The 13220-nt window shown below is 35.9% G+C and overlaps 1 protein-coding gene across 8 annotated transcripts in view; it reads left to right on the top strand.

Moving 5' to 3' along the window:
* LOC126970804 (kinesin-like protein Klp68D) overlaps positions 1 to 13220 on the top strand; it is a 74507-nt gene that overhangs the window by 52024 nt on the left and 9263 nt on the right. For all 8 annotated transcript variants that reach the window (XR_007730704.1, XR_007730703.1, XR_007730700.1 and 5 more), the window contains one exon: positions 12817 to 12981. Coding sequence is in view for 3 of the 8 variants with exons in the window: in XM_050816924.1 (XP_050672881.1) it covers positions 12817 to 12981 (165 nt within the window). In the remaining 5 variants the exon portion in view is untranslated. The remainder of the gene's footprint in view (positions 1 to 12816; positions 12982 to 13220) is intronic.

The following is a 13220-nucleotide window of genomic DNA, read 5'->3' as shown; positions in this document are numbered from 1 at the left end:
GAGTAGTATTTTTTATTGGAGTACCTGATGTGAAGTGATCACCGCCGCTCAGTTTCCGTACTGTTCTCTGCAACAGAAGAGGAATCACAGGAGCGTTGCGCGTCTTTTAGGAAGGGGTACAGCGTAGGGGTGAGACGTATTTACAGGTACATGTGAGGTACAAGTAACAGGTATTAAAATATCACAAGTAGTCATGTGACAAGATATACAAATCACAGCAATGCATATATATAAATGGACAAACAGGCACAAAACATGAGTTATCCTATAATGCTTCCAGATTTTTCACTCTTACCTTAAAACTTAGGTATACATACCTATACATTGTGCATAAGGAATTAAAATAATCAAAATCTATTAATTTCCCTGCTAATTAATAACTAGAACTAATTTCTATTAGTTCCCAAGAAGCGTGGAGACGACATCCATACCGTAGTAATGATATTTTTTTTACATCTATATATATAAAAATGAATTGCTGTTCGTTAGTCTCGCTAAAACTTGAGAAAGGCTGGACCGATTTGGCTAATTTTGTTCTTGAATTATTTGTGGAAGTCCAGGGACCTTCCCTTAAAAGGTGAATAAATATGAAAGTGTTCGGAATTAAAAAAAACAACAATTTTGTTTTTACTTTGATGTGTCCCCCGTCGTCCGATATTTGTTTTGTATGGACATATTTTCTATGAGAGAATTTATTGACGCACGGTTTGACAGTTCTGCTGTAAAACAATTTCATTACAACAACAGGGAGCATATTTTACGAAATAATTATTGATGTTATGATAATATATTACTGACAAATTCATAAAAAACATTATTTTATTTATTATATACAGAACAACGTCTGTCGGGTCAACTAGTTATATATATATTATCATATATTTTATTCGCCGCGGCGAAATTCATCTCAAATTCGTTCTCTACTACCCCAAAACCTTAAAAAAGATATTCAGATTGTTGCGATGATTATTAAGCGCGACGGCCATCTTGGATTTAAAAATCATCCCGAATTCGTTGTCTACTGCCCCACAAACTTGGAAACGTAATCCATATTATTGAAATTCTACCCTACGTCTTCCTTCTGTACCCCTTTCAACGTGCTATGATCGGAATTTATGATAACCTTTCACGCCTTAACTAATCAAGGTAACAAGGAAACTCACATTCACATAAAAATATTAATAAGGGTTAGGTACACTCCTGTTTAGTACATTGAAAGAAGTGTAAAACGATAAAAGTTTCATGCAAGATCGAAAGTACAAGCAAATGCGATGCAAAAATACATTGTGCGCTTCATCGTAATCGTGGCGAACAGCTTTTGGGGTACCTCGAGAATAACCAGTAGATCAATGATTGACAGTATGGTAGTCAATCACATCGAAGGGCGGCGGCCATAGAATTTAAGCTAGTAGGACTGGCAGTTTTAGTTGATGGGTGACCAGGGTACTCACTGATCGAGTTACAAGTCATGTGAAAGTTAAAAATATTGTATTAAAAAAACCTTAGATAATGTTACTTAACCTCAATTTTGAGGAATGCTAACTCACTGCAAAACTAACTCAAAGTGACATAGGTACAAATGCGTGAGTAAGAGCACTTTCGTACTACGTCCGATCAGAGTCCGATCCGTACCCGTGAAATCACGGTCCGGAGTAGTTGTAGATCTACTTCTATGTTAGTTTACGCACTAGATCCGGCTTCCGTCATCCGATTTCTTTCCGTCCTCCGTTTCTCTCCGCACCGGAGAAGATTATTGACGGACCGAAGTAGCCATAGTATTATTATTGTATGAACGCTCGCGCACTGCGTCCGAACCGAATCCGGGATTCAGAGCTGCGTTCGAGCACAGAGTCAGTCAGTGGGGCGGTTGGATATATATATCGTTCTGCTTTTCGGCAAACTTAACCAGCCAGCTAAACGCTTAAAATGAAGTGGTTAATCCCATAATTATTTACTATAAGAAACTTAAGGAAAGGGTTATAATGATACAAACGTACATGTTAATAAAAATCTTATAATTATGTATTATCATTTAATAAAGGTTTAATTGGGAATATAATCCTCCATTATGTTCCCAATTAAACCTTTTCTCGTCCATATGAACATTTAAAAACATTACCTACTAACATACCTAACAAATTTTCGTGTCAAATACGTCATGTCGTTGAATTTTTCGTTGATCGGTTGGTTGCTGATGCTAGTTGAAAACAATTCAACCATTGCTACCCAATTATATTTCAAGATAAAATTTTGCCAAAAACGTTGGTTGAGCTTAATAACTTACAAGCCCTAATTAGTTCAGTGTGGCAGTGTACGTTCACGCATGCATCATGTTTACTGGCCAAAAAGTGGCCCCTGAATTGCTTAAAATCGGATCAGAGATTGGACTAGTGCGTAAGCAATATCCGAAACAACATAATGTAGGTAGTTATAAAATTAGTTTAGGATAGTGTGAAATATTTGAATTGTGACCGTTTGTTTCCTGAATAAATGAAATATAATAAAATGATATAATTAGTGAATAAAAAAAATATCGGCTATAGACGAGTGCGTCAGTGTAACTCAGTGTTATGTTAGTTATAACCTGTCCATTGAAGCGTGGCGCAGTGCTCGGGAAAGTTGTTCAGTTTTTCAGCAGTAATCGGTCGCTGGGAGACGCGGCGTACCGTGAAGGCTAAGTTCTTATCGGACTTGCGGAGATTACGATCCAAGTTTCGATTGAGAAGGGAGAGCTAATTAGACTTGAAATAATATTTTCATTTCTCATACTCTAAAAGTATTATTGTTGTTTTGATCTGATTATTGGGTAGAAAATGTTTCTTCCCTCCACAGAGAGGGAAAAACTCATACAAATTACTTCCCACCCAAGGGCCGGAAAGAACTTTAAAAATAGAACTGCTGTCAGCTGTGTAGAGTTTTATGTAAAAGAAAAACTAATAAAAAAAAATGCTGCGACCATGTGACTTTCTAAACAGCCAGTGTGAACTTAGCACAAACTTCTTTGAGCGGAATAAGCCGCAACAATTACGCGGTAAGTTCCATATTTAAAATTCAAAAAGTCGACATAAATTGTCCTAATTTGACAATTAATTTTAAATAGGTACTACTAATATTATTACATATTATCTATGAATAGTTTAGATAAACAAATAGTTTTATTTTCCTCATATTCGAAATGAAAAGTATTTAACACGGGTAAAAAAATCAATTCCTACTCGGACTATAGCTAGCCTAAATACCTCGGGAATTGATCCTTTCGACCCTCGGTTAACAATCTACTATTTAGCTGCACATTTTTGAAAAGGATTTTCACGATGGTTCAATGCACAATTAAATTACATTATACATTACAGTGACAATGATTATTTATACTGTAGTATGAAAATCAGTGTTGTTTCATAGCCGCGGCCGTGTCACAGATAATCCTGAGTAGGTGACCCATTTCCTGCACTGCACAGGAACTCTCCAATATTAAATCAATTACTGTTTAAATACGTTTTTTTTTCGGTTTGTTTCGTACGTTTATCTTATTATATTAATTAAAATAAGTGTATCCTGTGTTTTATGAAATAAATGCTTTTCTTTTTTTTATGGAAGAGGAAGAAATGATCATATGGCAGGTCCTCTGATGGTAAGTGATCACCACAGTCCATACTCTCTTATAACACCAGAGGAATCACAAGAGCGTTGCCGACCTTGTAAAGCTTCGAATAAACGTACAGAATTGGAAAAACGAAAACACATTGATATGTGGCGGGCGAGGATTGAACCGGTGGCTTTGTAATGAGTGTCAAAGGTTCAACCTGGTTCACCTCAACAACTATTTTAACGAAATTAATATGGCGAGCAGATTATAGAGATATTAATATGTATGTAATTACGCAAAAATTTAATAATTATATTGCTAATATTCAACGAATCAAAATTGCGTTAGTTTGGACGAATAGAGTACATCCTTATTAGTGTTTTGGAACCTCTACTGGTCGATCTGTTGGCAATTAATCGTATGTTTTAAATGTGTTATAGATAGATTCCGTATAGGCTACGAACAAAATAATGAACACATGAAGTACGTACTAATAAAAAAAAGCATAAAAAGGCATTTGAGAAAATAAATGAAGAAAGAAGAAAATTTAATTTTTTATAACAGTAAGGGACGAGACGAAGAGGACGTTCAGCAGATGATAATTGATACGCCCTGCCCATTACAATGCAGTGCCGCTCAGAATTCTTGATAAACCAAAAATTTTGAGCGACACTACAATTGCGCTCGTCACCTTGAGACACAAGATGTTAAGTCTCATTTACCCAGTAATTTCAATAGCTACGGCGCCCTTCTGACCGAAACACAATAATGCTTACACATTAATTACTGTTTCACGGCAGAAATAACGCAGTTGTGGTACCCATAATGTAGCCGGCAACCTCTGCAAAGGAGCCTCCCACTGGTAAACTGGTACTTCAAGTCGGTCCCCAATTTTAGCAATATTAGGACACTATAGAGCACTATAGTATTGAGTATGTCTATCATTTCTTTCTCTCTCAGTTGACCGTATGCAACGCAGCGCTACCCGAATCGTTGGGTGTCAAATACTCTATGCAAGGCTCGATTATTGTATGTCTTCTAACGCAGTTATAAATCACCCTTTTTCTAGAAACTTTCCTCCACGTATAATTAAATTGTGGTATAATTCGATGTGAAACACCCCATGTGTTCAAATCGAAAACATGGTTTACTTACTCGCCTAAAAAGCCAGCAACGCTCGTTTTGTCCTCTTGTTTCTGTTAGTATGCGTTTCTGTTTTAGTGCTCTACAATAATAGTAATGTGACGAATGGTTAGAATTTCACACGAAGGTGCAATCAATTAAAGCTTGGCCGATATTGCCCTATTATAGCGGTAGACTCGCGACCTCCCCGTCCCTAATGATAGCGGTACGTGCTTGAGTCACCGCATCTCAAAATGGCCAGCACTAACCTTGCTCCACAATTACGTTGTGATCATTTGTAGCAGACGTTTGAGCAATTGGCTTTTTTCTGCTTCCCAGAAGGTCGAGTGAAATACTGTGTTTTATTTGAGAATTAGCTCATCTAGACTGTTGCTAATTATTTGAGCTGGATTTCTCGTTTTTGGCGGCGAAATTACTAATTGATTAGTACGGTTACGTATTAGTAGTAACTACTATACTACATTGTTTCAAATACTTATTTTACGAGAAATGTGTAACGAAAAATGTTTGTTTTTCTTAATTGAATTGAATCCTTAATATAATGGCTACCTTAGGTTATGTTGAGAAGGCTGATGTGGCTGTTTTTAATCTAACAATCTTTCTGCTTTGTTTATTTATTATATGACATATTTTGACGAGTTACTTAACTACAACGAAACGAAATATCCTATCAAAGAGAAATTTAAATATATTATGATGAAGATGATGAAGATATTTGTTCGATACTTTCTTTAACGCAATTTTTTTAAAGAATTTACTTGAGAACAACTTTTGCCACAAACCATTATACTTAGAAATCTTATATCAAAGGTAAAAGTACGAAGGCCACTTAGGATTTCTATAATTCATTGTTTTTCGTGTAGGCCTTAATATACCATTAATTATTAATTGAAAAATATTATTATGGGCTCTATATGTTATACTGTTTTCTTTATGTATTTACTCTACAGTCTGTCTCCTAGTTCGAGATATTCATCGATATGCTGGATAATTGCTTCTGTTTGTTTGGGTTTTTGTAAAACGATGTTTATAGGGTTGTAAATAACGTATAGTTTCCTGCTTAACTATAGTAGGTAATCTTAGGTCATGATGTTCAACCATGCATCGTAAAGTTATAATGTCGAATGTCAAGAAAATGTTAAAGAGAGATGTGCATCTAACCCACACGATAGTAGCTGATTTGATCGAAGGGTCAAAGAGTTGGACTGCACTTCAGAAAGTTGGAAGGTCCTTAGCTACTACGTAAGTCGGTGTTTATTTATTTATTAAAGCTCACCACATCATATACAATACAATTTTCTTAGTCTTATGTTACAATTAGTAGCTCTAAAGTATGTATGTAGCGTAAGGAAATATTGAATGAGTCGGTGTTCAATGGAAGTTTGGTTATAGAATAACGGAAGCAAATAAAACTTAATCTTTTTTATTATTTAATATTTTATTTTTATTATATATTTATTTATTTTATTTAATACTTTCCTAACAAGGTAGGCAATGCCTAAAAGCATATATGGAATGCACGCCCCTGCTTAATAAGTATTACTGAAGGAATTACACTCAGGCTTAGATGAGTGGGTTTAAATATGGGGGGCCCCCTTTCACACGGGCCCCATAGCAATTAATACTCATGCTTTGGTTAATCCGGTTTATGCGAAACTGCATATGGTCTCTGATTCCTCTGGCGCTACAAGAGAGTAAGTCCTCCTCTTCCACAAACAAGCGGCGTCAGTTACCATCCGCAGTGATTTAGTTTTAATATCTATGCATTATTATAACGTGGCTTCCAAAAGTATAAGGTTTTATATAATGGTCAAGGATACCGTTTCCTAGTTTCAACTAATATTAACAGCTGTATTGATTGCATCTACGTTAACAGCAATGTGCGATTTTTTACAAGTTCGATAGTCAAGGTCTGTTAGTATTTCACTTCCTTATTTGTCTAACAATTTAACATTAGTAATACGTTCTATAACTATTTGTGTTCTGTGGCGTTTTGGATTTTTTAACGTTTCTTTGACTTTGACGTATAAATTTATATATCTTCATAATAATTATTCGTGTTCTTCTGTTAATCTTTATTTATTTACGGTGTGTGTTGATCCACTGTACTTTTGTGGTTTGTTTTAAATTAATAATATTTTTCCTTGCTGATATAAGTCATGACGTTATTAGTGTTTTTGTTGAATTGCTTCAAATTGTTATTTAAATAAACTAAAACTTTGAAGCTGTAAATTTAGATATAGAAGGGTGGCAATGAGTTTCTTGCCACTTCTTCCCATTAAAGCTCAACCTTTTCCGATGTAGTGGTGAATGTTAAATGTGTAACTTTTGACATTCATAATAAGGTTGATCCTTGATCTAAATGAATTAACTGATTTCTGATTTAGAGAACGTCGGTTAAGGCGAAGAGTAAGCAGAAAACTCGCAAACATGGTGTTTTTAGACAAGTTTTGTGGTGAAAGTATAGCATTTCGACCTATGAACACTACTTTATCCTGTTACCTTATCCTTAAGTCTTATTTGTAGTTTGCTAATGCTTGCTGTTGGTTATAGTTGACATTGCCGAGCCTTTTTGAACTACCACTTTTCTTTGAAGTTAAACAAGTTTTTTGGCATGGCGTGACATATTTTTTTGGTACTTCTCTCATAAAAGTTATTCTTATAGCTTGTACTTTTTTGTGTAGGTTCATTTATTCAGATTAGTAGTGAATAACGAGGGTTGTAAGCATATAAACTGTTTTCCACGCAAGAATTTTGAAAATATTGGCTTTGTAACATAGATGGCGGGCCGGCAGCCGTGAACTCATATCGCTCAAAGTCGCTGGCATTTAGTGTCGCCTTAATTCTTTTAATAACTACATATTATAAATCAAAGTCCTCCTCCGCGTGTGTCTGTTTGCGACATACTCGATGCGATGCAATTTTCATGCTGTTTTCACAAAAGGATAGCGTGGTTCTCAAGGAAGCTTTAGTACATAATTTCTTAAGTTTTTGTATTCATTAAGGATATTTGTTGGAGATGTTGGAAAAATAAGCTGTCTGGGAGCTTTCACGAAAACGTTGTCTATAAACCCTTTGCGATAAAACAAAATAATGTATGGTAGAATAGTGTGTATCATATAGGTCGACGGAAAGTCTACGACGGCATATTTCTATCTCTTAGCGATGACATACTATATCCCGAAATAAATTTTCTAGTATATAGTGGTGATGAAATATATAAACGATTTTTTTAAATTTGAAAGTTTAAACCATTACCAATACGGGCGCCGCATCCGTTAAATATGAGATATATGACAAATATTAAAGCCTTTGTACAATGGAGAGCCACGTATTATGTTGTAATCTTATTAAAGCATTCTGTACAATACATAGTTTCATACAGAAATATTAGTTCAGTAGGTCGATAGTTCGCGCGCAATACCGGCTCAGTGCGGGTCTACAAACAAGCTCACCTACGGAAATTAAGCTATTCGATACGGGTTGACGTCACCTGCCATGAAGTGAGCCTTTCGTCGAGCCGGGAATTTCAGTTACGTTTATTACTATAAACGGTTGGTATCACAACTTAGTTAGAGTTATTTGTTATCAAACGTCAACCTGTAAACCTATTTATAATCTAAGCATTTATTGATACATTGAGTGCATACTTGTTTCTCGGGTAGTGGTACTAAAGACAGAATATGTAGGCTATGGATAAATCCCCCCGCCGCGGCCCCGCTCTCGCCTCTCGCCTCGTCGCGTCGCGCGTGCAACACAAGCACATCTCACCTATAGTACTATGTATTTAGTTACAATCTTACCTTGGCTTACACCGACTCCATAAATAACAATAATTGTATTTACATTTTACTGTCGTAATAATTTAATTGACTCTACAGTACTCTAATATTTTTCATTTCATTTTACCTAGTAGAATTAAAAAAATAATTTGTTTATTAAGTTGTAGAAGAATACGAACTTATATTTTTCATATTAGTGCATATTATATTGTTTTGGAATAGATTTTTTTTTGAAGTCGGTTTATTTTTGTTACTATATTTTTAAAGTGAATCTGAAGTAAACTAATTAATTTGTCTATACATGTGTAGACCAGTCAGGATACGCCTATCTCAACAGAGGAAATCTACCTCGAGGAATATTTCAAACGAGACTTGCAAAGAGAGCAAAAATAGATAGAACTCTTGCGTCATGTTGCAATGCAGCAATGAACGTAAGCGCATTGCATTTAATTACCGACAGTTAGAAATTCTGCCACAGATCATACTCTGACTGTAAGCCGTTAAGGAGTTCCTAGATGATCGATATCATCAAATTCGACTACGACAATTACTTGATCATGACAACGTTACGGTAGGTGACTCAAATATCCAGATAGCATATAAAAGATTCGGACGCGCATCGTTAATTTGTTGCTAAGAATTTAAGAGTTCCGTTAATTTGTGATGGATCACATAATCAGAACCTAACCAAACTCATTAAACTACCCTTGAAGTATAACTTTTCCAATAAGAAAAGAATCATTGAAATCGGTAGACGTGTTATTGAGTTATTCGTTCTTACTTCCTTTAGACATACATGATTTTATCCAATGCCAATGTCAGAACTGAACCAAATAGAAATGGGACCACACGGGAAGCACCAGATTTCAATTAAAAAAAGAATCATCAAAATCGGTTAACCCATTCGAAGGTTACAAATATTAAAGAAAATACAGTCGAATTGAGAACCACCTCCTTTTTTGAAGTCGGTTAGAAATATGGAATAATACTGTTATTCTAATAATAGCAGAACAATGTGGTATTTACACAAAAAGGTAAATTGTATCCAGCGTGAATCTGTTTTTTAGAGGCTAGTCTATTATATTTTCTTACAATAATCGTCTTCGAATATTTTACACAAGCAAAAACACTAAATAGTGTTTGTTTTAATAAAAAGTATTACACTGTTTTTTTATTCATACCATATTTTTATTTTGATAACGCTAAGAAATTGGGTTCCTAGAGTAAATCCTCAGGTTTTACAAAAATATAATACTAGCTGATGCCCGCGACTTCATCCGTGAAGATGTCCTATTCCAATTCCGGTTCCGGTTTTCGCTCCCGTTCCCAACATTTTATATGAATCTTATTTGAGGAAGATTGCTATGGCAAAATAAACCTACTATTGGAATAGTTATAGCGCATCGACGTGAATTTCAGCTTTAAACAAATACCGCGGGAACCATTGGTTTTTCCGTGATAAATGTAGCCTATTACGTCACATCCCAAGCTCTAATCTATCTGTACCAAATTTCAATATTACCAAATTTAAATCAAAATCGGTTCTATTCTCCGGCGTGAAAGCGTAATTTACAAACTTATATTCATATTAAGATATAAGTAGGGAATTAGGGATTTACCATAATATACCGGGTAGACTACTTAACGTTCAAAGCGTCTTAGTTCGAAACGGAAAGCTATTTGTACGTAAAGTGACAATCAATAGTCCCCACTTTCAATGAATGGGTATTCCCCATTTATTCGTTTCGGTTCGTTTTATGTTTATTGGAAAATAATACTTTCGCCGGTAACAATAGAATTGAAATCGCTTGCTCGAAATATTGTGCTTGTATTCATGTTCGTACACATCTAGTGTAGCTAGAGTCTACAACAAACGGGTGCTATATGGCTATTTTATTTTTATTTAAGTGGTTATTTAACGGTGTAATATTGGCGCCTTCTTACGTTCGCCCCATTAGGGCCTTGGCTTTCAGTTAGAGTAAAACTGTGGTGATTATTTTTTAAGAACAAAAATGTCATGTAATCTGTGGAGACCTGTTAGAGTTTTTGAAGTTCGCTGTTTGTTTCGTAATTGGGCGATCGACCGACTAATTTACACTTAAAGGTAATATATAAATACATAGTAGTAATATGTATATATTGTAATGTTTATGTTCATCATATTTGCTCGTATTGTGCATCGTACTACATTGCTTTAAGGATTATAATCCAGTACATTAAACACACGTGCTTTTTTCACCGCAGTAGAAAGAGCAATAATAATTAGTGTTTTATGATATCCTGATTAACTTGAGACAAGTTTGTTAGACCAGTGCGGGGTTCCTTTGCACAGGATGCCGGCTAGATTATGGGTACTGCAAGGGCCCCTTTTTCTGCCGTGAAGCAGTAATGTGTAAGCATTACTGTGTTTCGGTCTGAGATTATTAATATCTTATTTCTCAAGGTGATGAGCGCAGTTGTTGTGCCGCTCAGAATTTTTGGGATTTTTCAAGAATCCTGAGCGGCACTGCATTGTAATGGGCAGAGCGTATCAATTACCATCAGCTGAACGTCCAGCTCGTCTCGTCCATTATTTTCATTAAAAAAAGATACTAACAACATTTGTAAGGCTTACATACTTTTAAATTATTACATTATAATATATACACTTATTATTTGTTACGATTTAACGCTTAGTGGTTGATCATAGTTGGTTGTTACTTGGTGTTGAAGAACGTCGTATGAAACCTACATAAATCATAACACTCTCGGCTCCCTTATCATATCGATATCTCAGTTCCAATGTGTAACAAGTCTGAAAAGTAGTTAATTCGAGTTGTTCCATAAACGATAACCCACCATTACTACCTACAGTGAAACAAGTCGATAATTGAATGCAGTTTAATTTCTCCATAATTCTAGAATATTTTCAAACAGTAACAACTTGAGTTGTTTTGGAAACCTTTTATCCTCAAGAGTAACAATCAATATCACATTACTTTCAAAATGTGATATGAATCGTTAACAGATGATTGACCTACGCCAGTTCTAATACATCCTGGTAATAGTTGTTGGGGAGCCCTAAGGAAGTGCCAATGAAACCACATCTGCCCTTCCGTTACAGTGTGGTGTGTATTTCTATTTTGTCCCCCTTTTGGGTCTACGATTACATAAAGTAAACAGATGGAAAATGAACTTTTAATAACCATTCGTTTGGAAAACATTGCCTGTAAGGTTTCTTAATTGCCTGTTGTGTATTTGCGATAAAACTGAAGGACTAAACGGAACTATGCTCAGTCTAATACCAATAAATGGAGAGCTGCCTTTTTTGTTCGGTTACACTGCGCAAACTACTGAACCGATCGTAATAATACTTACCGAAGGAAGGTTTTAGTATATTACATGTTGGTGATTACTTATCCGGAATCTATATTTTTTTTGACATATAAAAATATAGTTATATTCGCAATACAAATAATTTAGTCAAGCAACTGATATGAGAGGACACGGGGTACGTTATCTATAAAAAAGTTTAACGGGTCAGCTAGTGTTAAATATAATTGACATTGTTTAACTTTCATGTTCCTTCAAAAGTGCGAGCAAATCTTATTTTATTTCATATAAAAAAAAAGAACATAAAGGTACTTGTATAATTTAGTTTCATCTTTAGATATGATTCTCAACCTCTGGATGCAGGGAATTCCTCTACTCTACGATTTCAATGAACTTTCGCACGTACTATCGAACAAAATTGTCACCCACCTTAATGTTATTTGCCTACAGTCATAATAAAGAAGTAGGGTCGAAATTGGCTCGAACATACATTTCCTAAGTGACATTGACAGTCCGCCAATTATTGTGCTAGTATTAATCTAACTGTTTAAGAAAATTTATTGAAGTACTTTGAAGAAATTCATAATTATCCAAATGGTTTGAGCTTTCTTTAGTGTTAATTCCACGAGACAGTCTCGTGCCAGATTTTGGCGAGACGGCACGTCCTGAGGATGCCTCGTGTAGAGGCGAAACACGTGTCGAATTGTTTAGAGACAAATATTGGCGGAATTAACACTAAAGAAAGCTCAAACCATCTGAATATCTAACTGTTTAATCAATTTTGTCGATGTTACTTTCAATTTGGACATGGTGTTTCCGGTTTGACGACATAGATCTCCAAAAAACGATACCGCCACTTAAAAAAAGGGTCGGCAACGATCCTGTGATTAGTGCTATCTAGTGGGTTCTGCTGATAACTTAAGTACCTGTAGATGACCCGTACGCCCGTTCGTGCTCCTACTCTATGAATGAAAGCTAATGTTATATTTCCAGAGTGGGCAAGCTGAACCTAGTGGATCTGGCCGGCAGCGAGCGGCAGCGTAAGACCAACGCGTCCGCAGACCGACTCCGGGAGGCCTCTCGGATCAACCAGGCGCTGTCCTCCCTCGGGAACGTCATCTCCGCGCTGGCCGAGAACAGCCCCCATGTACCATACAGGTGATTCTCTAATCCACTCAACCCCCTTTACAATCAATTAATTAACCCTTAACAACAAATAACTTATACAACTTTAACTTCTGGTCGCTCAGAGGGCAATGGAGAGGGCTATGCTCGGAGTTTCTCTGCGAGATCGAATCAGAAATGAGGAGATCCGTAGGAGAACCGAAGTTACCGACATAGTCCAAATGATTGCGAAACTCAAGTGGCAGTGGGCAGGGCACATACTTCGGCGGACA

The sequence above is a fragment of the Leptidea sinapis genome, chromosome 22 (genome assembly GCF_905404315.1).
Source record: "Leptidea sinapis chromosome 22, ilLepSina1.1, whole genome shotgun sequence".
In the NCBI taxonomy this organism is placed as follows: Eukaryota; Metazoa; Arthropoda; class Insecta; order Lepidoptera; family Pieridae; genus Leptidea; species Leptidea sinapis.
This window is presented reverse-complemented; position numbering and strand designations above follow the sequence as displayed.